This window comes from Chelonia mydas, chromosome 10 (assembly GCF_015237465.2).
Source record: "Chelonia mydas isolate rCheMyd1 chromosome 10, rCheMyd1.pri.v2, whole genome shotgun sequence".
Lineage (NCBI taxonomy): Eukaryota > Metazoa > Chordata > Testudines > Cheloniidae > Chelonia > Chelonia mydas.
The window spans coordinates 2,886,934-2,910,270 of NC_051250.2; the positions used below are offsets into that span (position 1 = coordinate 2,886,934).

A 23,337-nucleotide genomic window follows, 5' to 3' on the forward strand; every position below is an offset into this window, starting at 1 on the left:
GCTGGCCAGTTGATGCACTAGCAGTGGTGCTAGTGCCAGGAGTGAGCTGCTGAGCAATTCCTTCGGCTTGCTACAGGGACTGCAGCTGGCATGGGGCAGAGGGGAGAGTTACCTCTTTGGAGGGACAGATCAGGTCAGAGCTGGCTTCAGGCACAGGATCCTGCAGTGGAACACACTGGGATAGCAACGTGCCTTAAAAGGAAATATCCATTCTGGGGAGAGGGCAACGAGCTTTCGCGCTGCTGAGGTTTGTGGAGGGAAAGGGAGGAGGAGAGGATGGTCCTGGGGAGGCCAAAAAAAAAAAAAAAAAGGGAGAGACTCAGAAACAGGAGACAAAGCAGAAAACCGGGGCAGGGTGCAGGCTCCCAGCGGGACAGTGACCTTGCTCAGCCGGCCGGTGCTGGGAAGCGCCTCGCCATGTTTCTGTGAATTTATATTCTGGCCAACTGTTTGGAGGATGTTTCCGTTTTGTTTTGGTTTTTTAAGAATTCAGAAACCAATTAGTGTCGGCGCAGTGACTTCTGACGCACATTCCACAGGCATTTCTGTTCATCTCGGCTTTTATTCACCTTATTAGGATTAGAGCAGGCTCCTCACTACAGCGTCTGGCAACCGGTGGAGATGTCAGCCAGCCCTGGGGAGCAGGAGAGATTGCTGGAGATCCAGCACACGGGATTGGGCCATGGGACACAATAAAGAAGTGCTTTCTCCAGAAGCACCACTCGTACTGTGCCGGGAACGCGGTGGGGCCAGGGGAACACAGGGATGGGCGCTCCCATCTCCGGAACAGAAAAGTAAAGGAAGCGAATTTCCCACAGCAACTGGGAGCAGAAAGCGCGTTGGCATCACCGAGGTACTGCAGCCGCACTCTGTCATGCCAGCGGGAGCACTGTGCAAACCAGGCTAGCCCTGCTTCATCACTGCCCGCCAGACCCGCCTGCCCATTTTAGCTTCTCTCCATACTGGATATTAACCCCCAGGACAACTGCTCTGGCGTCTGGCTGCCATACGTGCAGTAGCAAGAGGCCCTGACCCAGCACAGAGAGGAAAGACCAGCGCTCCTACCCGGCCAGGCAGGCCTTCTCTTTAATCTCAATACAATAGATGTTTTTGGTTTTGATTTGTTTGTTTTTTTACAGAATCTGTAGCTTCGAGTGGGATCATCCCGCCGACACCTGCTCTCTGGGGAAAAACAGACTGGAAAGCTTGGATCCCTGAGCAGTTCCATGTGGTCAGACAGTGAGAATGGAGGCGCTGGTGTGTGGTGAAGCAGAGTTTCTCCCGGGGGCCAAGTAGAGCCAATTTCCTATCCATAAGTGATTGTGTCCCGCATGCAGGCCCAATCCAGGGCTCACTTCAGGAGCAGGCGAATTTTCCTATCGCCAAGCAAGAGCCTTCAGGAGCAAAACAGAGAGAGATGAGCATGTGCAGCGTATGTACCATCCCCACTACAGGAGTACAGGGGCTGTGTACAGGCAAAGAAAAAACAACCTCCCTGTCCCACTCCAAACTGGGCGCTACCCGGTGGGAGGGAAAGATAGACAAGTGGGGGGGAGGGGAAGAGCGATGGCTCCAGAAAGAGCAGGATAACATGCTGAATTCAGGGATGATTTAAACCTCTACAATCTTTCTTCCTTCACAAGGACTCTAGGAACATGCAGAGGATTCTAGACGTCCCCTGTTTTCCAGCTGGGCATGCACATTAAACAGCTAAGGGACTGCTGTCATTCAGAGAGAGGGGGAAACTCCAAAGCCCGGGGGCTGGAAGAGTCCGCAGCTGGTTAGGAGCTGGCTGAAGCTTTTATTGCTGATTCTTTTTGATGAGGGAACTTCATTCCTGTGCCTCTGGCCTTCTGATTCGTGGGAGCAGATTCCCTCCGGCCAACTTTCCATCACCCAGGGGAGGGATTTCTGCCAACCAAGGTGCAGAAAAACACTCTCACCAACAACTCTGGAATCCTTATTTCTAGCGCGGCACCAGATGAGTGAGGAGGGTTTCAGGAGCTCACTCAGACCCGAGGGGCGGCATGTTGGGAGACAGAGGGGACTGGGAAGAGCCTCTGGATCCACTACCATGAGGATTTGCCAGTCATTCCCCCATAACTGGGGGTTGGGGATGCAACCATCTGGCCAGCATAGCCTGAGCAGCCGTTCCGATCACACCACAGCCAGTGACTGAAGACTGCTCCTGCTCACCTGCTCCTACTCCCTGGGAGACCCTCTGTGCTAAAGCATCCCATCTGGGCCTGAGAGGAGGGACTGGACTTGCCACTTAGCGAACAACCACATCCTATTTTACAGATGGGGAAATGGACACAAGCAGTACATGGCAACATGGAGATTAGACCCAGGACCTCCGCATGACAAGGTACACACAGCTTTCCCTCTTCTGACACAGTTCATCTCCACGAAAGACAGCGTCCTCTCACCTACCTTACCAACGCACCAACTAGCAGGCTGGCTACCATGGGCCCTACCCAGTAAACCCAGTGATAGTCCCAGTAGTTTGCTACCAGAGCTGGCCCAAAAGCTCTGGCAGGGTTCATGCAAGCCCCAGATATAGCGCCTCTGAAAGAGAAAACAAATGAATAGTCACACAATTCATCCTGCTGAATATACCATGTTCGGCCATGGAACTCCAAGGACAAATTGTTTTCAGAAGTAACAATCTCTGTAATAATGCCCCATTGATGGCTGACTACAGTAATCAGAGCTACCATACAAAATATAATGACCATTGCAAAACTCATCTGAATAAAAGTGACAGACCTGGGAACATACCTGTATGGACTCCAGCATTAGCTGTTAGCTAGGGAGCACCTATACCTGATTGTTAATAAATGAAAGTAAAAAGCTTCATGGGATGGAAATTAGAGTGTCTGTTTTAAATTTAAATGTTGGGTTTGCTGGCAGCTTGGGTTTTAAGCTCTTTAATGTGTGTAGGTCTCAATGTGCTGCAGAAGGGGCACGGACACATATCTTCCAGCAATGGATAAACATTTGCACCTGATGTCTCTGCAGTGTTTAAATAAGAGCTTCAAATCCCACTAGAGGGGGCTCTCCCTTAAATAAACAACCTATTAGTATTCATAATTATGGGCTCTTGTTATCGGCTTTCCAGCACCCAAGAAAGTAAACAGCCTGCTTGCTTGAAAAACTGGTGTGTGCTGAGGCCAAGCTGGGCAGTTTCTCCTAACAGCCAGAACATACAGTAAAAAATGACTCAAAATGAACCGGCTTCTGTGTCCTTAGGGCTTCCTATTACAAGCATTGGCCCCATGGGGTGGGGGTGGGGGGGTGTCTTCTTTATCTGCCCACAACAGCTTATTGAAAAACTTGATCTGGCTTCAAGCATCCAGCACATTAGATGCCTGCAGACTGGCCTTTTCTGACGCCGTCATTGGGCTCTGTCCACGTGTGGCCAATGTTCCTCCCACCATGAATTTCAGGCTGGTGGAAACAGCCGGAGTGACTCACAGACATGAAGGCCAGAAGGGACCACTATGATCATCTCCTCCTGGATAACACAGGCCAGAGAACCTCACCAGGAGAGCAACAGTTACATCAGAAACTGAAGTCCACTGAATATTCATGGCACCTATGTATGCAGCATGGGTGCCACCAGGCAAGCTTCCACCCCACTGTGCTTCCCAGTGTGCCCCAGCCCTGCACCTACTGCTGCGTAACAGGGAAGCTTAGTTTCCACGGCCCATTCACTCCTCGAACTTTCCGCTGAGGCTGTCATCAGGAGACACTAATCACTGTGTATTGTCTGCCATAGAAACTAAATCCTGACCCACCAACTCATCTCCCTGGGGCTGCTGGGCAGCCATCAGACAGGAATGTCTGGCAGCTATCATTCCTCCAGAGGTACATGGCTACACAGAACACAGAACAGGCTGTGATGCCTCACCCAGCTAGGATGTCAGCGATGACAACGAAACCAACGCAGAAAGGTGCCAAAGGGCTGCTGGTTTTTTCGTTGATGGCTCCCATGCAGACGGCTAAGACCAGGAACATGGTCATGACAATCTCACCCACCAGGGCGGAGGGGATCTGCCCGTCGTCTGTGATGCTAGTGAAAGCCGCTCCAGTGGCGTTTATGTATCTGTCATTTGCTGTCATAACCTACAAGAGAGAGCCCTGGAATTGGTACGGTTCCAATCTCCACACCATGGCTATGTGTTCCCAGTCAGGACAGCGTAGGTGGATATAACATCAGGGAAGCGAGCAGCTAATCTGATCACTTTCTTTCTGAAAGTCAACCTAAGTCTCTAGCGAATGTAAACTCATTAGCAAAGGCTTTTAGCCTGTAGATAATTACAAGTGGATTAGCCACCAGATACCCTAGTAAAGCTGTAAAGAAATTAACCTCAGGTATCTGCTTAATGGTTTGCAACTGTACAGCATGATGCTATTTATATATCAAGTACTTTGGGTGATGAGACGGGCGACATAAAATGGGAAAGACCGTTGTAAATAGTGAGGGAAGTGCAGATGGCTGTAGCTGACGGGAGGAATATGCATTCTTCTGTGTATAATAAAATAACTATAACCCTGCTGCACTTACAGAGTAACTGCCACTGAATGTGAGTTAATGAAGATTCCCAGCATCCTGTATGACAGGTATGTACACATTAAAGACAGGCAAACCGAAGCACTGAGTGATGGGGCAGTGACTTGCCCAGTGTCATACACTAAGCCAGCCGAAGAGCTGGGAACAGCACCCAGGAACAGTGGCTCCCCGTCCTTCTCTCCAACCGCTACACGAACTCTGTACCCACAAAGGAGGTGCTGCACATCACCATTTGTGTTCAGATTCCAAGCACAATGTTACGTCTGTAAGTTAAACTAGGATCGGATGCTATAATATCCCCTGCCTTTTCCATCAGCTCAGTCAGCTGCTGGGTGCCGGCTTCCAGCATCTGCCCAATGGTGCAATGACAAACTGTTCTCTGACACAGCACAGACCGCACCGAGAAACATAACCTGCCCTTGAGGGGCCCCTACCTACTGCTGAGATTCACATGTCTGCATGGAGGGGAGCCCAAGACCCCAGGAAATTAACCCTTTAATCTTCTTAGTGAGGAAGAGTCACCGATTTCCATACCTTTGCCAGGCCAGCTCCGATCAGTCCCCCACACAGCTGGGAGATCCAGTAAGGGATGAGCAGCACGATGTTCAGCCCACCAATCAGCCATGAGGCCAGGGAGACAGCTGGGTTAAAATGGCCACCGCTGGAATCAACAGGAGAGAGATGTTAAGTGCCTCAGCTGTGGGACCCTCTACCCTGAGTTCCCCTGAGGAGAAGAACCTGAGCCCAGCTGGAAATGACCCCTTTAAGCTGGATTCAGACTCAGTTAAACCTTATGCTCTTTTAGACTGACCTGTTACCTAGGCAGCTGCACACCAGTGACCAGTCTGGGCAGCGATTCTCAGTCCTGCTCTGCCTCTGTTGGATTCTGCCCTGCCCAGCCCATTCTGGACAGATGATTAAGAGGAAGAAGTCAGGGAAGCTTCTGAGGCTGGGACAGGGAGCCAGAGACTGACTGCACACAGGAGCTTAAAAATGGGGGCTACTTACACGAAAACAGGGTGGAGGGATCATTAACTTGTGGGGCAGGAGCCAGGAAAGGGAAGTGTTTGCAAAGAGTTCCTGGCCTTGCACCTGCAGGCCTCTCTGAGCAGCTGATGGCGCTATCACCTCCCAGGGGAGCGACCACGGCAACACGCAGCCCATGGATTCCTTTAGGGAGGGGGCGAGGAACCAGGGCATGGAACGAGCATTGCTTTCCCCTGATGTTTCCCCTCAAGGTTCCTCTTTGGTGCTGACCATTTATGAGTGCCGTTCGCTAAGGCCCCACCCCAGGACTCCTCGTTCCAGCCTGGCTGCCCAAAGCTGTTGCATGCTTGGTGAGAGCAGAACTTGGCCTGCAGGTTTTCTTTCCCCGTATTCACTCTTCTGACCAAGGAGGGATTTGTTCACTGACGAGCTGTGCTGTGTAACTGACCCTGGACTTGGGACATCCAGCATCAAAAGCACAAGCCTCCACTACTTGAGCTAAAGCTGGAGCAGACTCAGTAATCTCTCTCGTGGACCAGCCACTTGAGGGGGACAAGGATCCACTCTCTCCTTGTGTGGGTTGCATCGAGATAACCCCAAATTCCCCTCGCGACGTCCTTGTGGAGCCCAGGCCTGCAGCCCTGGGGAGAAATGCGCTGCTGGCGTAACGAAGCTATGCCTGCCCAGGCTAGCCGTGAGCCTGGCTGCCAGCATGCCAGGCCCCTTCCGGAGGGCAACGGGAGTTTAGAGATGCCCAACACACATGCAGGCAGCTGGGACCAAAAGCAGCTTTCTTCTGCCTGGCTGGGGCATTGGATGTCAATTCGCAAAGAAAACGTGAAGCCCCAAACAGGACGAATGAAAACAGCAAAAAGACCCAGAGCAGAAATGCCTGTTCACTGTCATTATTGCTGGGGGTTCCCCTGATATTGCCCTGTGTGCTGGGCACTTTCCCAACAGAAAAGCAGGCCCCGTCCCTGCTCCCAAGAGCTCCCCCACTAAACGAGACAGAACCGAGATACCAACAAATGAAGGGCAGGGGGAAAGAATGGCAGATAGGGCAGGGGTGGGTCATGGCCTGGTAGCACAAAACGTTACTGGCCTGATGGTTTGGGGGTGGGGTGTCATGTGAGTATATTTGTGTCTCCACGGATGTAAAGATGCACAGACAGTCCCTGATTACCCTACAGCCGTGCTGATCTAGTTACTCACAGGCATTGCTGCAAGGGAAGGGGTGAAATGAGGAGAGGGTAGGGATATTCTTCGTTTGCTTCCCAGAGAAATCAGAGCTGGGAAAGACTTTTTGGGTCTCCTTGTCCCTCTCTCCAGCCCATGCAGGAGTGTGGCCTACAGATGGTTCCCTCCATCAGGAGAACGCCCTGCCTGCTAGCCTCTCTCCCTCTTTCTCCTGGCAGCAGCACCTAGGTGGGAAGATGGTCCAGCAGGAGGTGGGATTCTGCACAAGTCCAGCAGAGGAGCCCAGCCCGGGGTCCTCGCTGGCACTCATCCCTTTCCAAGATACAAGAATTGCTATTCTCCTTGGTGCTACATCAGAACCAAACACGCACCAGGGGATGACAGGTTTCAGAGTAACAGCCGTGTTAGTCTGTATTCGCAAAAAGAAAAGGAGGACTTGTGGCACCTTAGAGACTAACCAATTTATTTGAGCATAAGCTTTTGTGAGCTACAGCTCACTTCATCAGATGCAACAATAAAGTGAGCTGTAGCTCACGAAAGCTTATGCTCAAATAAATTGGTTAGTCTCTAAGGTGCCACAAGTCCTCCTTTTCTTTCAGGGGATGACAAGGGCTCAAGAGGCTTCATACATCAGCTAGTGCTGATACAAATGGTCCTCGTTTTCTCTTCCCGAATCCTTTGCCTCTTCTTTGGAACAATTTCTCTCTTGCGAAAACCAGGAAGACAGCAAAAGCCGTGCAGCACTGGCCAGTCGGGGTGGTGGTGCACAGTGTAACACTCCAGGCCTGTCACACATAGGCGAAGTCTGAATGATACTCAAGGCCAGAACCCAGAATCCCAGAGCTCTATGGCCCTGATCCTGCAATGGGATCTGTGTGGACAGAGCCCTGCGAGTTGCATGCCCCCGATCCTGTAATGAGGCTAACAGGTTCACATGCATGGATCCCACATGCAGGATAGGGGCCTCTTGTCTTGTGACAGGGCCTAAATCACTGGTCTCTAGAAGTACCAGTGAGAGGCAAATGCAAATATTTTTTAATGAAAACAGATTACTGGGGGAACGCTCATTAGTGAACAAGCTTCATAACCAATAAACCCTGATAATAAATTGCCCTCAAAGCTAATGAGTCAGAGGGTTTAGGAACTGTGATTATTTCTGATTATTCGGCTTTAATTGAAGAGGTAATGGAGTTGCTAGGATTTAATTGACCAAACCAGCAGAGAATTACGTAAGTTTTCAGGTAAATTCCAAAGCTTTATACTGCGGCAGTGTACCAATTCCAGCTGTAATCTTGGTGTGGGGCTGAAAATGTAAATGATAGGGCCCAATCCTGGACTTAACAACAATAGTACCTAGCCCTTCTCTAACGCGTCACAGCAGTAGAGGTCAAAGCACTTCACAAAGGAGGTCAGGATCATTATCCCTATTCTACAGATGGGGAAACTGAGGCACAGAGGAGGGAAGTGACTTAACCAAGGTCTCCCAGCAGGCCAGTGGCAGAGGTAGGAATAGAACCCAGAGGCCCTGTCCAGTGCTCTGTCCACTAGGCGAGTTGCAGGATCTATATTTGCAGTATATGGTCCTGACTCAGGGAAGCCCTTAAACACGAAGTACGTGGTGAAGTCCCATCAACTTGAATGGGACTTAAGCATGTACTTAAAGTTATGCACGCACATAAGAGCTCCCTAAATCAGGGTCTCTCATTATAACTACGTATCTGGAGGGTACAAACACCCAGGAAGGTCAGGAGCTGTTTAAGGCGGTCACAGGGGCACAGTTAAGAGTAGTGGATGAAATTCAGCAGTGCCTAACAGTGGGAAGAGGGGCAGACCTATGGCTAAACACCACACTGGGGAAATGCTGGAGGGGACGACCTTGCCCTGGTCAAGGAGGATGGATGTGGTGATCTAACCGAGCTTTCCCGTCTCTACTTTCAATGGTCCAATCAGTGACTTAAACCCTGTCTTTGCAAGAGGTAACAGATGCTTTCAGCTGAGGTAGCACACTCAGGAAACGGAGACCAGCAACCAGTCTAGTCCAACAGTTTAGCATTTCAGTCAGAGCTGTGTATGCCCACCTAGTGTGTCTGGTAGTGGGTTAAAGGATAGTTTATTTAGCCACCCCGAGCCGCAGTGTCCAGTCTATTGCTAGTCATAAAACCTGAGCATCATTCATGTTTTTCCCCCCTAACACGAGGTGCATTGTCAGCAAAGGCTAACGGGGTCCTTGGGTTTCACTGCTCGCCTGTGTATACTCTATGTATACATTAACCAATGCCAGATAACTCTGAACAACAGGCAATTAATAAAGAGTTATAAAATGTAGATTCCAATCTATTTTTTTATGGAGCATTGATCAAAACAAACTTGTTTTTGCAGCCTCTTTGTTCCGTCTTGGCAATAAACTTCTAACCCCAAGTTAGTCAGTTCAGAATGATGCTTTTGCAGAAAAACTTTAATTGAACAACCCACTCCTCTTTCCAGAGCTGGAAGACTGCAAACATCCACTGCTTAGTACAGAAACGACCTACTTTATCAACCATTAAAAAGCTGCTGAGGCCCTGTGGAAAAGTTTGCAGAGCAACCTTTTTGGAGACAACGGAGATTTTCTGTATCTCCCTTCCACTGTTTGTGATTCCTGGAGAATAGTGACCTGAAAGCAGATCTTGGCAGATCAGAGCTCCATCACCTCCAGCGGCTTATTCCTCACTTGAACTGATCATTCAGATTTGTGACATCACAATTATCTCCAGCTAACTGAGAAATCCCATGGGATCAATGGGCTTTCTTCTATTAAAATCAATGGAGTGACACTCGTGTACACCAGCTGGGGCTCTGGCCCAATGTCTTTAACTGAGGAATAAACAGGGAGCGCAGATGAAATTGTAAGCAATAAAAAGTCACGTTTTGATGCCAGTGAGACAGCATACCCAGAGGTTAGAGCAAGGAAACAGGAGTCAGAAGACCTGGATTCGATTCCTTCCCACAGCAAGACAGTAGCTCACACTGATAGTAAAAAATGGTACCTCCTTGCTCAACAGATCTGCTCCCCGAGGACCCTGAGAGCCACAGCTGCTGGCTTTACTAACAAACCCAAATTTTTACCCCATCCTTCTCCTCTTAGCCTTGCTGAGCCAAAGCAGCTGTGGGAGAGGGAGTTGGATTCTGTTCTGGCTCATGCATCATCAGCGGAATTGCTAAGTCCCAGTGGCAAAATCTTTACCTTGAGGTTCAGACTTTAATTCCACCCTCACAAGACCAAGATATAATATCCCTCTGTTGGTCCAGGACTCCTGCTGACCGTACGCGAGTCACAGAGGACATGCCTTGATCATCAGAACACAGGCTGAGTTTGCAGGACTGGCAATTAATGGGGGGGAAACCTTCTTCACTTGTATGCTGGGCAAATTTGATCGGGAGTGGCTGAGAGAGAACAGGTGTGGAACTCCCCAGTGCCTGTTTTAGAGTCACCATTCAGAGTGGATTTGTATCTTTCTCTCTCTGGGGCTTTCTTCCCAATTTTAATAATGCAATTACAATAATAAACTATCTTTGCAAAACTCAGAGAGAAGCACTGGACTGGGAATCAGGAGGCCTGGTTTCTAGTCCTGGCTCTACCACCGACTTCAGGCAAATTGGTCCCCACTCTTTATCCCTCTAGGGCCAGATTTTTAAAGGTACTGGGACTTAAGCACCTGAATACCTTTAAAAATCTGTCCCATTGTCTATTTGGGTCATAAGGTCTTCAGAGCAAGAGCTGTCACTCATTATGTGTACGTACAGCCCCTAGCACGATGCAGCTCTGCTCTGATCTCAGCTGGGGACTCTAGACACTACCGTAATACAAACAATAATAAACCTCAACTACAAGGCACTGTGTAAAGTGCAGAGTGTGATTATTAATTATCACTATTACAATTATATCTACTGATCCAAAACACAAACGAGGCAGGAGAAACACAGAGAATAGGCTCACTCTAGCTAGCTATCAATCAGCAGAGCCACATTCGAATACTTTCCGGGAGGTGTCAGGGCGCCTTTATGTTTTGGACGCATACACTTTGCAGGTGCCCGCAGCCTGCTCTGTGACTGTCTGAGCCCCTCACTGCGCAGTCAGTGCCAATTAGCCAAGTCCCCAAAATTCTCTCACCTGATGTTTCCCAAAATGGCGATGATGAGCCCAAGAGCCAACCCATGCGCCAGGGCGGGCTGCAGCCTCCCTGTGCCGTCCACATTCTCAATCACTGAAGCGCACCCGATGAAGATGAACAACGCCGACCCCAGGAGCTCTGCCACGCAGGGCTGGGCATACAGCTCGTACCAGTGAGGCTGTGGAGGTTTGTACTTGCCCTCCATTTCCACCTCCTTTACGGACATGCGACCAAACTCCAGGTCAGACATCAGGGGAGCTGAAATGAAGCAGGCAGAGCTTTGATGGCATCCAGTGCCAGGCTGGGCGCTGCCAGACAACGGAGTAGACTCACCACAGAATTGACACCTCACATTAGTACATGCAATTCAGAACAATCCAGATACAAACACTATTGCTTAACTCCTTCAGGGACAGCACACTCTGAAAGCGGGGAGCACTCTTTTCCAATTGCTCATTAAGTGCCTTGAGTGGGCTAGGCACTTCACACAGCATATACGAGATACGGGCTCTTATGATCAGGAGCCAGCAGGGGACCTTCTGATGCCAAGCCAACGAAAAGGATTTGGAAGGCAGAAATTCTGTGTGAATTTTTAAAATGCCTTTGTTACACTGAGGTACTTACTTTCTGAGTGCTCTGTTCTTCTGGGAGCTGCAGAGACCTCTTGACGCCAGCAGGACCTCAGCGAGCAATGATCACACTGCACCTAGAGGAATGACTTATCTGTCTCATAGAAATATTGGAATGCTCCCTACTTGACCTGTACAGAGACACAGCGTATGGGAGGCTTTAAAAAAATATTGGAATGGATTTACATTGTTAAAAAAATGCAATAAAATCTGAGAGGCGGGTACTCCAGCCCACAGGAGTATGAAAGCTATTTATCTCAATGGTTCTATGGTTCAAGGATTTATTAAGGATTTCTGCCAAGTTGGAGACTATGGTTCCTTCCCCCGTGTGAAGTGCAGAGTACAATCCGCGTCAGTGCCAGTTGGAGGGACAATGGGCCTGACGCTCTGAGTGCCTTTTGCTGGGTTTTGTTCTCAGAGCGTAACGTGCCATTTGCACACCTGGTCTTGCTCCCTTTCCAAGAACAAGTGCGTGTGTGGGACGCTTATTTGTCTGTAAAGGAGCAAGCAAGCAGAATAGTTGACAGTAGCAGGCTCCGAGGAGAAGGAAAATAGCCTCCTCGTCCAGCCTTGCGTTTTTTCCTCAGACAAAGCTTCCCGGCGGGTCTCCGGTGGAAGTTCTCCTTGAGCAAGTAGTTCCCAGCTGAACCCGGACTGAACTGGAAAGAAAGGAGCTGTGCCATTAGCAAGGGTGGACTGAGACCCTGACTCATCTCACGGGCGGCTCATGGCTCTCCTTCACGACTGACGTGAAATGGAGCCAGATCAGACCGTGTGAAGCTGGAGGCCGGGGTGCTCAGGTCACACCAAATGAAGATGGGGACAGGCCTGAACCAAAGCACCCCAGGGACAAACCTTGGCTTGGGAGCTGTTCCATGGTGAGGGGGAGAGATGCCCTCGGGCACGGCCCAGCACACCAGGTTTGGGGGCAGTTTGCGCCCTGTGCACGTTAGAGGCATTGTTCTTCGTTACGAGGGGCCGCACACAGTGTTGCTGCTATTGGCTCACCCCATTGCACACCCCAAGGGCCCCCTGCATCCCCACCCCACCAGTGCCCAGGTGCCTCCTTCGCCTATATCAGGGACTGTCTGCAACACCCTCCCTCTCCCTCATGCCAGGGTCTGTGCGTCCCTCTTTCTCTCCTCCCCCCATGCCAGGGACTGTGCCCCCCATTATCCCTTCCCCCCACACCAGAGAACCCCATTCTCCCCACCATCCCGTGGGCTATATGTGCCCCTCCATGCACTTCTTCCCCCCATAACCTGAATTCCTCTCCACCCCGCATCAGGGTCTCGGTGTATCTCTCCTGTCTTCCCCTGGATTGGCGGGGATGGGCAAACAGCTGGTGCCCCCTCTCTCCCCCTCACCATAGGGGCAGACTGTGGGGAGGCAATGGGCTAGGAGGAACGGAATGACACCTCCATATCTCCTCTAGCTCCCCTTGCTAGTTGAGGATCTGCCCCACAGCTGTTAGATGGCTGGGGCTCCCTGTGTCCCCCATTCTCCCTTTGGTTTTCCAATATCCCCCCCCCAAATCAACAGAGCTCTGCCCTCTGGGGCTGAGATCATTCCTTGGAAGCTGGGAACTGATTGGCTGCAGCATTCAAAAGTTATCGTGTTACAGACATGTGTGGGGGTTCGCAAGCTTGGCCAATTCTGGTCGTACCTAGAGGGGCCAACCAAGAGCAGGGCCCCGTTGCGCTAGGTGCTGTCCGTCCACACAGTGTGACAGGCCCCATCTTTCAGGGCTTACAGTCTAAGTAGACAAGACAGACAGAGTTTGAGAGAGAGGGAGTGCTGCTAGCCCCATTCGACAGACAGGATCAGCGAGGCAAAGAGAGAGTAAGTGACATGGCCAGGATCACACAAGCAGTCTGTGGCAGAGGCAGAAACAGATCCAGATCTCCTGAGCCCCAGCTCAGTGCTTACCCCAAGCCCACCCTCCTCCTCTTTGACCAACCTTCCCCTTTCTTTGTGACCATCATTTAAAACCCTTTCTCAGCCCTCGTCCAGCAGGAGCAAAGGGAAGTCCACACTGCTGGCAGGGTTAGACTCAAGGGCATTCCCAGGAATGAGGGCTTCAGCTCTCTCAGCTCCGTGGAAGCACTGTCGTCCCTGTGATACTGAGGATCACATCAAGGCCAGGACCCGGACCCACCCCTGCCTTCTCTAGCCTCCCCAGGGGCAAATACACGCCCTTCAGCGTGAGCTGCTGCTTGGGCTTTCAGGCTATGTGTTGTGTAGATGGGAAGAACTTTTGGTAGAAAGCAGACAGTGCTTAGTCCCGCTCTCACATGGCTGCTGCCAGCTTAATTCCTGCAGGTGGGCAGGGAGTACCAGCGTCCCCAGTCAAATGGATAGAATAAATCACAGCTCCGGGATGCAGAACCCCCTAGAGAGCAAGATCAAAGGGAAAAGCAGATGGAGTGTTTGCCATGTTCCTTGGTTCGGAGAGACCCCAAGTGAGTCACACCCAAAACTGGGAGACTAACAAGTTACTTATTACTGCACTCGTGCTCCTGGCCAAAGGGAGCGGAACAGCCTGGCTGCAGGCTTCCACAGCGGAAAGGCTGTTGCTCTAACCCACTCAGCCATTAGCCCTTCTGCCTCTTGAGACAGTTTGCAAGAGAAAAACAGTAAAGCACATAAACACGCTCTGCTGCCGTTATGCTGGCTGTTGCTTCCCGCCACAGAGGTGGCTGCATTTTGTGGCGCGTGAAACGAAGCCAGCCTGCATGGTTTCTCATCCTTTCTTGGGGAGGGGCCAGGAGAGGGGGTTCTGTGCAAAGCTGGAGAGCAGCTCTCCCCCCAGAGCCATGCAGCCCAGACATTAGCAGCAAGAGCTTTCTCCAGCCCAGCACTGCCCCACCAGCAGGCCTCCGTGCCAATCTGAACGGAGCTAGTGAGGAGACAGAAGTTTGGTCTCCATGGACTGTTAGCTCCTTGGCTCTCTGTGGGGCCCATGGAAACTGGCCAGTCAGTGCCGCTGGGGTGGGGGTGGGAAGCAGGCTCGTCTTCACTTGGAGCTGGCCACCAAACTAGTGGGGAATTCTGTAAAGCGCTCGGCAAATCAATACAAAATTCCCAGGGTGGCTGGCGGGCAGCTGGGGGGCCACTCCCACTCCTTCCTGCCAGCCAAGCACAAGTCCTCAGGCTGCAAATGAAACCGGCTCCCTGCACTTCTCCGGCCCCCATTACCACAGCACCTCACAATCACCAACAGGTTTTATTCTCAAACACCCCAGTGAGGAGGGGAACCCTTATCCTCCTTCTCCAGCCAGGGAACGGACGCTCAAGGTAGATGAAGTGACTAGGCTACGAAGTCCGTGTCTGAGCCAGGAATGGAAGCCAGGTCTCCTCAGTCCTAGCCAGTGCCCTGTTCACTAGATCATCCTTCCTACTCTAGCATCAGCATCACTAGCCCTTCCACCACGGCGCAACCCAGAGGGCAGGTCACCAGAAAAGGCAGGTGGGGACAGAGAAATCGATACAGACCCTGATGGAGGCAGAAATACTGGGGCCTTTCACCCTGGCAGAGGCTCTTGGTGTTACTCAGATGTGCAGGCAGAGGTAGCTGTCCTTACAGGGGTGTTAAAAGGCCACAGCCCTTGCGCCTGAGAGAGGAGCAGGCTTTGAGCAGTGCAGCTGGCACGGCTATCAGGAAGAGTGCCTCTCCCCTGAGCCAGGGCACTGAAGACCCGGCCAGAAACGTGAGCACCTCAGCATTTCACCAGCTTGAGCAATAGTTTATAAGGTTTTATTTTTGTAGTGGGTAATTAAAGAGCCTGGTTTATGGGGATTGTTTCTCTATTAACTAAAGGCAAAGACTCCTGGTGATGTTTTTATGATGTTTTCCCAAGGCTTTGGGGATGGGAAGGAAATTTCCATTTGCCTGTCTCAGAAAGGACTGTCCCGGGCTGCATGCCACAGGAAGGCCAGCACAGCAATGATGGAGGGAACCCAACTTGCCTGCTTTTAAAGAAGAATCTGACTGTCCATGCCCTCTCTCCACAGACTCCATTCTAAAGACCGTGGATAAAAGTCTTCTCAGCGCTGAGCTATCTAAATCTGATTCAGCCAATTAATCTCCAGAGCCCTAGCTCTCCAGCAGGGCCCTGCACACACCAGTTCAAACCCATTCACCTAGAAAAACACCCAGTTGCTCTCATCTTATAAACCACAATGCAGCGCATATAATAGGGACCAGAACCTCCTGGGGTTCCTGAGCTATCAACTCCTCCGGGATTGTCGTTACTCCCTAGGGAGGGCCCTGCTCCTCCTCCATTACTGATTAATTAAGCAACCATAGAACAGCCTTGCCTGCTGCGAGAGCCAAGGAATCCAAACCTGATTTCTTTGTTAGGGTAATTATTGTAAGGGATAGGAGCAGTTAAGGTGCAAAACCAAACAGCGATGTCCTTAGTCAGCTGGCACTTGCATGGGTCAACCAGGAATAACTCCACTGAATCGATGGAGTTGCGCCAACACAGAGCTGGAGCCAGCAAGAGAAGAATCAGACTCTTGGAATTTTTTCCAAGTAAGCAATGGCTTCAGACCACGGCATGGCCACAATTCAAACTGTAGCATTAGCCCAGAGACCGCAGCTTTTTAAATATTTACCGTATTTGTTTGGGGAAGAGTGAGGTTCTTTTGAATGTGCTGCAGCACAAACAATGTAGAGGTTAGTTATTGCTAAGCTCAGGACTGGAAATGAAGCTTCAACAAACAAGACAGGTGCAGTAGGGAGGAGTCTCTTGTCCTGATGGGGAACCTCACACAGTCTGCAGCCAGCGCACATAAGCAGCTTGGCTCCAAATATTCCTCCGAGCTATCCTGACCTTGCTTCCACCACACTGGGCTGAATTGGCCTGAGAACAGGTTCTCTGGTGAAATTTCAGCATTGTTGGTTCCAGTCTCAACCCAGAGATGGATCCACCTATGGCCTTGCTGACTCAGAAAAATAAGAAAACAATCAGTGTGTAACAAATGTGCCACCGTCCCATGTCTCTGTGCCATTCATAACTGTCCTCTCTATGCTGACCCTCCTGTGGTGTTAAGGTTTATCATCGTTTGTATTACGGTAGTGTCTAGACTCCCCAGCTGAGATCAGAGCAGAGCTGCATCATGCTAAGGGCTGTACGTACACATAATGAGAGACAGCTCTTGCTCTGAAGACCTTATGATCCAACTAGACAATGGGACAGATTTTTAAAGGTATTTAGGTGCCTAACTCATCTGTAAAAATCTGGCCCTAGAGGGATAAAGGAGTGGGAAGGGAACCAAGGCACAGAATGGGAATCAATTTGCCTGAGAATAGATCAGTGGCAGAGCCAGGACTAGAAGCTAGGGCTCCTGATTTCCAGGCCCGTGCTTCTCTCCGAATTTTGCAAAGGTAGTTATTATTGTCATCCCCATTTTAAAATTGGGAACACTGAGCCCCAGAGAGATTAAGATACAAATCTGCTCTGAATGGTGACTCAGCAGGCACTCGGGAGTTCCACACCTGTCACTGTTAATTTAAAAAAGACGTGCTCTTCCAAACAGAGGATCCATATGGGACAGCTGCTCCAGGACAATCTAGTGCACATGTGCAAGATTCCAGGAGCACTCCCAGCAGCAGTACTTCCTACCATGCCCAGCAGTCACTGCAAAGCACTAAGCATCTTTTTCAAAAGTTCCCTTATCTAAGGAGGACATTGCCATCTGGGTCCATCTCAAAGTACATTCCACCTTTAATGTCCATGGAAGTTGCACCTGCTTATTCCAGAGCTCAATTTGGTCCCGTGCATCTAATTCAACAACTTTCCTCCACTGAGTAACTTAACGTGGAATGGATTTGGTAACATCTGATGTGGCGTATCCACAGACATCAAGTAATAGCGGTAGGAATTATACAATTATCTGACAAACACATTGAAGGCCCCAATGCAACAAGATCCCCAAAGATCACTGAACATGCCCAAGTAAATTTTGTTTCAAAACGATAAAACCAAAAAAAAACAGGAAAATGACTCAAAAAAAGCAAAATCTCTGGAGAGCAACACACAGAATGACCTATAACGAACCCGTGATCATTAACAGACTATAGTGCTGCAGTGAACTGGGTCAGTTATCAGTGACCAGTCTCAACAATCTCTCAATGTCTTGTTCCTCTGGTATTTTCCCAAGATCCTACAGGAGATTGCTGTGTCTTTCCTGCTGGCCATGCATCTAGTGTGACACAGTTTTGTTTAGCTTTTTAATTTACCATTTTTTAATTCAGTGTGACGTTCATCATGGCAGCTGCCCTAGAGTTTGCTCGCCACTATGATCCACTCTGTAGGTGGACCAGTCGGTTTCATTAGAGGGATTATTAGGCTTCCTTTCTACTGTCATAGAAAAATAAGAATATAGCAAGTGCCAAAACAGGGGTAGACCATGGGGCCATCTGCTCCAGCATTCCATCTTCTGCCACAGCGAACGCACAAGTGATCCAGGTAGTTAGACTTTCCACCTCCTGCTAAACCTGAACAGAAGAATGATCCATCTGATCTGGTATCTAGCACCCTGGCAGAACAGACCAATGCTCAGTTCAGCCAGATTTCCTTTATCTAATAACAGGTTTCAGAGTAACAGCCGTGTTAGTCTGTATTCGCAAAAAGAAAAGGAGTACTTGTGGCACCTTAGAGACTAACCAATTTATTTGAGCATAAGCTTTCGTGAGCTACGGCTCACTTCATATGCATCCGATGAAGTGAGCTGTAGCTCACGAAAGCTTATGCTCAAATAAATTGGTTAGTCTCTAAGGTGCCACAAGTCCTCCTTTTCTTTATCTAATAGTAACCAGTGCCTAATGTTGTAGAGGAAGGCAATGATCTACAAAGGCAATAGATAAAAATTACCAAGGTGGCAGGTGCTTCAGATATGCTGTGCATAGATTAATTTGGTTGATATCCATACTTCAGCTACCACTTCAGCACTGTAACAAGGATTTTCAGCTGATTTCTTTATGCCCTGAGGCAGGCAGATTGGAAGCCCTTATAATTCCAATCTAAGGAAGTGTAGATGCTGCTGCTATTCTTATTCACAGAAATGTCACATTTCTTCCCCATTTCCTAAGGCAACAGCTCTTGCAGCCTCCTGAGTGACTCTGCAGCCAGCCAGCGGTTATCAGCAAGAGCACAGTTTTGCTTGAGAGTTTCCTGCCCTTCTGCTCAGATGCTGAGCAGACTTGCTGCTCTTGTTCCATGCCAGCTAGAGAGAGAGAGTTTATTTTCCAAAGGTAAAGAATGCAACAAACTCCTGAGCAGCAGAGGGAAGTTAAGCTACCACACAAGACAAGTGGTCATGTCAAAAGAAGCAAGGGACAATATGGAGCGTACTGATAAACAACAGTGACCGCACACAGCGCGTATATATCAATGGAAGGGCATATCAAGCGGGGTCCCGGAAGGATCTGTCTTGGGTCCATTTCTGTTCAATATCTTCATAAGTGATTTGGATAACGGCATAGAAAGTACACTTGTAAAGTTTCCAGGCAATACAAAGCTGGGAGGGGTTGCAAGCATTTCGGAGAACAAGACTGAAAAAACTGGTTTGTTTAGTCTGGAGTAGAGAAGACTGAAAGGGGACAGGATAACAGTCTTCAAGTAGGTAAAACAATGTTATGACGAGGAGCATAAACTGTTTTCCATATCCACTGAGGACAGGACAAGATGTAATTGGCTTAAATTGCAGCAAGGGAGATTTAAGTTAAATATTAGGCAAAGCTCCCTGTCAGGGTAGTTAAGAACAAATTACCTAGGGAGGCTGTAAAATCTCCATCCTTGGAGGTTTTTAAAAACAGGTTAGACAAACACCTGTCAGGGATGGTCTAGATAATACTTAGTCCTGCCTCAGTGCAGGGGTCTGCAGTCTAGATGACCTATCAAGGTCCCTTCCAGTCCCACATTTCTACAATTCTATTTTGCTCTACTTTAGCACCTCTCAGCTGAGGCTCTCAAAGGGCTTTATACACTTTGACAAATTAACCCTCCTTGCCCTCCCCAAGCAACAGTTAGGGATTACCTCATCCACCACTGAAATGCAACTGACCCTCTGGGGGATACACCCAGGATAGGACATGGAGAACACATTACAGGGGAATGAATATAGGGAGGCAGAATGCAATTAGCCAAACTGGAATTCAGCCAGAACACTGAACTCTGAACAGCTCCGCTCTAATGAGAAGTGCCAGGGACCTTATAGACCAGAAACAATCAGTGCCTTGGCACCTCCAGCAGTGCCCTAACTCTAGAGGCTAGGAAGTTGATTCCATACTCAAACCTGGGCACTGGATCTATACAGACTCCAGGAGAATAATGCCACTTTCTGCACCATTTGCATTCCTTGGAGGTGACCAATCCACATAATAATCAATAGCAGACATATTTGTTCTACATTTATAACAAGTAGAATAAATCTGTGTACAGCTCTATTAGACCTTTAATAGTATTTGCGGTATTCTAGACAGCAGTTGCAACTCCATCGTTAGTGTGAAGTTCAGTTTTGCACTTAAAGCAGGGATTCAACCACGTTGTTCTGATTCCCCCGTGAATCCTCCCCACACTTGCAACACTCACCCTTTGACTACAGAATTGATTTTCTAATCAATTAAGTCATTTGAGTTAAAAATCATTTAAAAAATTGGTCATGCCGTCTATAGCGTGTCTTTAGAAGACAGTTTAATCTAAATTGGGACAATCATTAATCATGTAATTAATGCATGGTGTCATGACAGGGCAGCATTAAGGTTGGTTGGGTGCCCTAGGTGTGTATTTCCAGACCTTAACATATTTAGTTTTCTTTTAAATTTAATCTTCACTGTGATTTTTCTGGGTTTATTGTGATGGTTTTTAAGATAATTACAACATCCTTATGATGCATTTTGCCCTAAATGCCGGATATACACTCTCACTCTCAACCTAAACTCCCGCTTAAACACAGTTTTTTCTGGGACTCAAGCTAGACGGACCAAAGTGTTTTAATCTGGATTTTTTTTTAATTGTATGAAATGTTAATTCTATTCCAGGGAAGGGTTTGTGCTTAATCTAGCTTTCCCGGTGGGGGGGGGGGGGGGGAAGAGGGGTTTCCATGTGGTGGGGTTATTCGGAAGGTAAAAATCTTCCATACAATAAAGGTCCACACAGATAACTGTTTCTTATACAGCGACCAACAAAAAAAAAAACACTGACCCGTCTCTTAATTCCATCAGCATATGTTGCTAGTATAACAGTTATCCTTATTGCTGTTTAAGGAAAACATGTTAACAATGCAAAGGCAACACATTTGACGTGGTCTTATCTTTATGTAGAGTTGTCAAAATTATTGGGTTTTACAGACTAGTAATCCAAATGTTACACACGTTCAATGAGAACTCGCAGAAACAGCTCTGCCTACATAGGTTTTATTAGCCTATGAACATTTAAAGATCTTGTTGTCCTTCTTTACTTTAAGGGAGCCATTTTGCTGACAAAAACGTGTCTAGAAGTGGGCCACTGCCCCCAGAGAAATTCTAGATTAGTTTGTTTTCTGTGGACTCCCACAGGCAACCAAGGGAAAGAACCACACACCGATCTCAGCTCTGGTACACACAGCTAATCGCCTCAGCTTTCCGAGCAGTGAATGATGGTACCCGGCCACTCATTTTCATGTGTGCAGCCTCCCAAGAATTATACAACTCTTGGCTCAAAGAAAATGTCTTGATAAAAAGAGAACTATGGTGGAGTGTATTTTCAGTTCCTGATAAATACGGGTTTCCCTGTCTCACAGCAGCCCAGAGACAGAACGTTGCTGTAAATGGAAGGTATTAAAAGGTGCATGTTACTAGTACAACATCTAAAGCCACATTAAGCTGCAACGGCATTTCATTCAGCTCCCAGATAAAAACAGCTGGTTAGTCCCCATAGGAATTAATGGATGATTTGCTAGAACCAGAATCACCTTGAAAGGTCCTTGAGGGCTGGGGAGGCAGATGCATGGGGAGAAGGATGGCCACTCTGCCCCACCTTCTCATCCAGCCATTCCGCTACCCGTTCCTTTTGCATACAAATTTCAGATATTTAAATGAACCTTCATATAAACCAATACACACACCCTGGACACCACTACTAGGAAATGCAATTTGCAGCTTGCAGGCTAGACTCCAAGAGCCGGCATAAACAAGTGCAGCTTCACAGAAGTCAGGGGAGCTGTGCCGAGTTACAGGTGTGATCAATTGGGCCTGGTTCCCATTCTGTCGCCCACATTATCCTTTATAGAATGCCATGAGTGTGCATAGTACAAATGAAAACAGAGCCACCAGCACCCTGAGGAGCTACAGCTACAGATCAGAGACATGAACTGACAACAGGTGTGGAGGGATAGGAGCAAGGCAGCAATACCAAGAGGCGGGAGATGCAGCCATCGGCCATAGCTTGCTGCAGCGAGTGAAGGACATAGCTGCTTCCAACTCAGACTCCATGTTAATTACTTCCCCTACCCCTTCATATATCTGTGGGCCTGAGTTGCACAGCAAAGGCCAGTTTGGTTTCAGAGCCCTGACCAAGGAGTGGGCTTTGGAGCGGAGATCTGAGATGTTTGCCCCACAAGGAGAGGGAAGCAGGTTCAGGCATATGGGAGTCACGCAGAAGGCAACATGAAGAAATAGTGAGAGACTATTCCCATTGCTTAGAAAGACTAAAAGTTTCCCTAAGAAAAGGTGACAGAAGGGAGAGCACTATCTAAACCAGACTGCATTAGTCTAATGATCCAGTGCAGAAGTAACAGCCGGACTTTCTCCCTCATCACATCTTCCTCCCTACAAACACCCCTAACGCTGCCTATGTAGTACACACTCCTTTGATCGTTATTGTAACCCTAGAGCAAATTTGACCTACTTTCAAGCTTCATTGCAGCTGGACCATTTAACTAAAAACTCTAGAGGAATGCTTACACTCAATAAAACAATTCTATTCCCCCCCTCCCCCCCCCCCCCCCCCGTGGCTGCATCTTTCAGCTGTTTTTCCACGTTGCTCCAAACAAATGTTTGCAAACTGGAAGATGTTAGAAAGGAGGGAGCTTTCATAGATTCCACTTGACCATAACAACTAGTAGGGCATTTTTTCTATCCCCATCCTTCTGGCTAGGGCAATATTTCTCCTTACATTGTATTCTTCAATGCTTTCTCCAAGATAGTTGATTACTCAAGAGATAAGGGAATAAGAAGAGCTGACAGGAAGAAATTCCCCCTAAATTACCTGCCTTATCTCACCTATCAGCGAAGACAATTGCTAATACCAAAAGGAACACAACATTTCCAGAGGCAGAGGAAGACCCAGATCATCACCAATGAGAAAGTAACAAAGGAGATTGTGTGTACGTAGGAATGGAAGGGAAAACACGGGTGCAATCTCTAGCCTTTCGGCTTTGGTAAACTAGATTCAAAGCAGGCTTGCATCAGAAACCCTGTTGTAACAGCTTGGTGCTTCATCGTAGAACTGGCCACGGACGCCTAAGGCACATCCAAGGCTTTAGCCTGGGCATTTAGGTCATGCCCACATTACAATTTTAACAGGCTCAAGGAATGCATTAAGCCCCTGCCATGGTAATAGCTGCTATATCATCATCAGCAATCCCTCAAGGTCGAGGGTGATCTCTTTCACAGGTTTTATTTTTCATGGGTCCTTTGGTGACTGAGGAGTGCGATCTTTGAACCACAGGCTCTTTGCAGGTGGTGTTGGAAGCCAGGGTTGGACCACCATTGCTGCATGACTGTTGTCTTTTTGTTTCTGGTGTTTTT

The 23,337-nt window shown here is 48.7% G+C and overlaps 1 protein-coding gene across 3 annotated transcripts; it reads right to left on the reverse strand.

Annotated features, from left to right (window-relative positions):
- Positions 1-542: 542 nt before the first annotated feature.
- On the reverse strand, positions 543-18,218 carry AQP8 (aquaporin 8). 3 transcript variants are annotated; one of them, XM_043524269.1, is made up of 8 exons: positions 17,788-18,215; positions 13,207-13,296; positions 11,536-11,671; positions 10,911-11,169; positions 5,111-5,237; positions 3,914-4,128; positions 2,434-2,568; positions 543-1,394 (listed from the first exon to the last, which is right to left on the reverse strand). In XM_043524269.1, exons 4-8 carry the CDS (start codon positions 11,159-11,161, stop codon positions 1,352-1,354), a joined length of 771 nt encoding a protein of 256 aa, XP_043380204.1. In that variant the 5' UTR covers positions 11,162-11,169; positions 11,536-11,671; positions 13,207-13,296; positions 17,788-18,215; the 3' UTR covers positions 543-1,351. The 3 variants fall into 3 exon arrangements, with proteins under 3 accessions (XP_043380204.1, XP_007058667.2, XP_043380203.1); XM_007058605.3 differs by lacking the exon at positions 13,207-13,296 and having other exon boundaries at positions 11,536-11,617; positions 17,788-18,218; XM_043524268.1 differs by lacking the exon at positions 13,207-13,296.
- Positions 18,219-23,337: the final 5,119 nt, after the last annotated feature.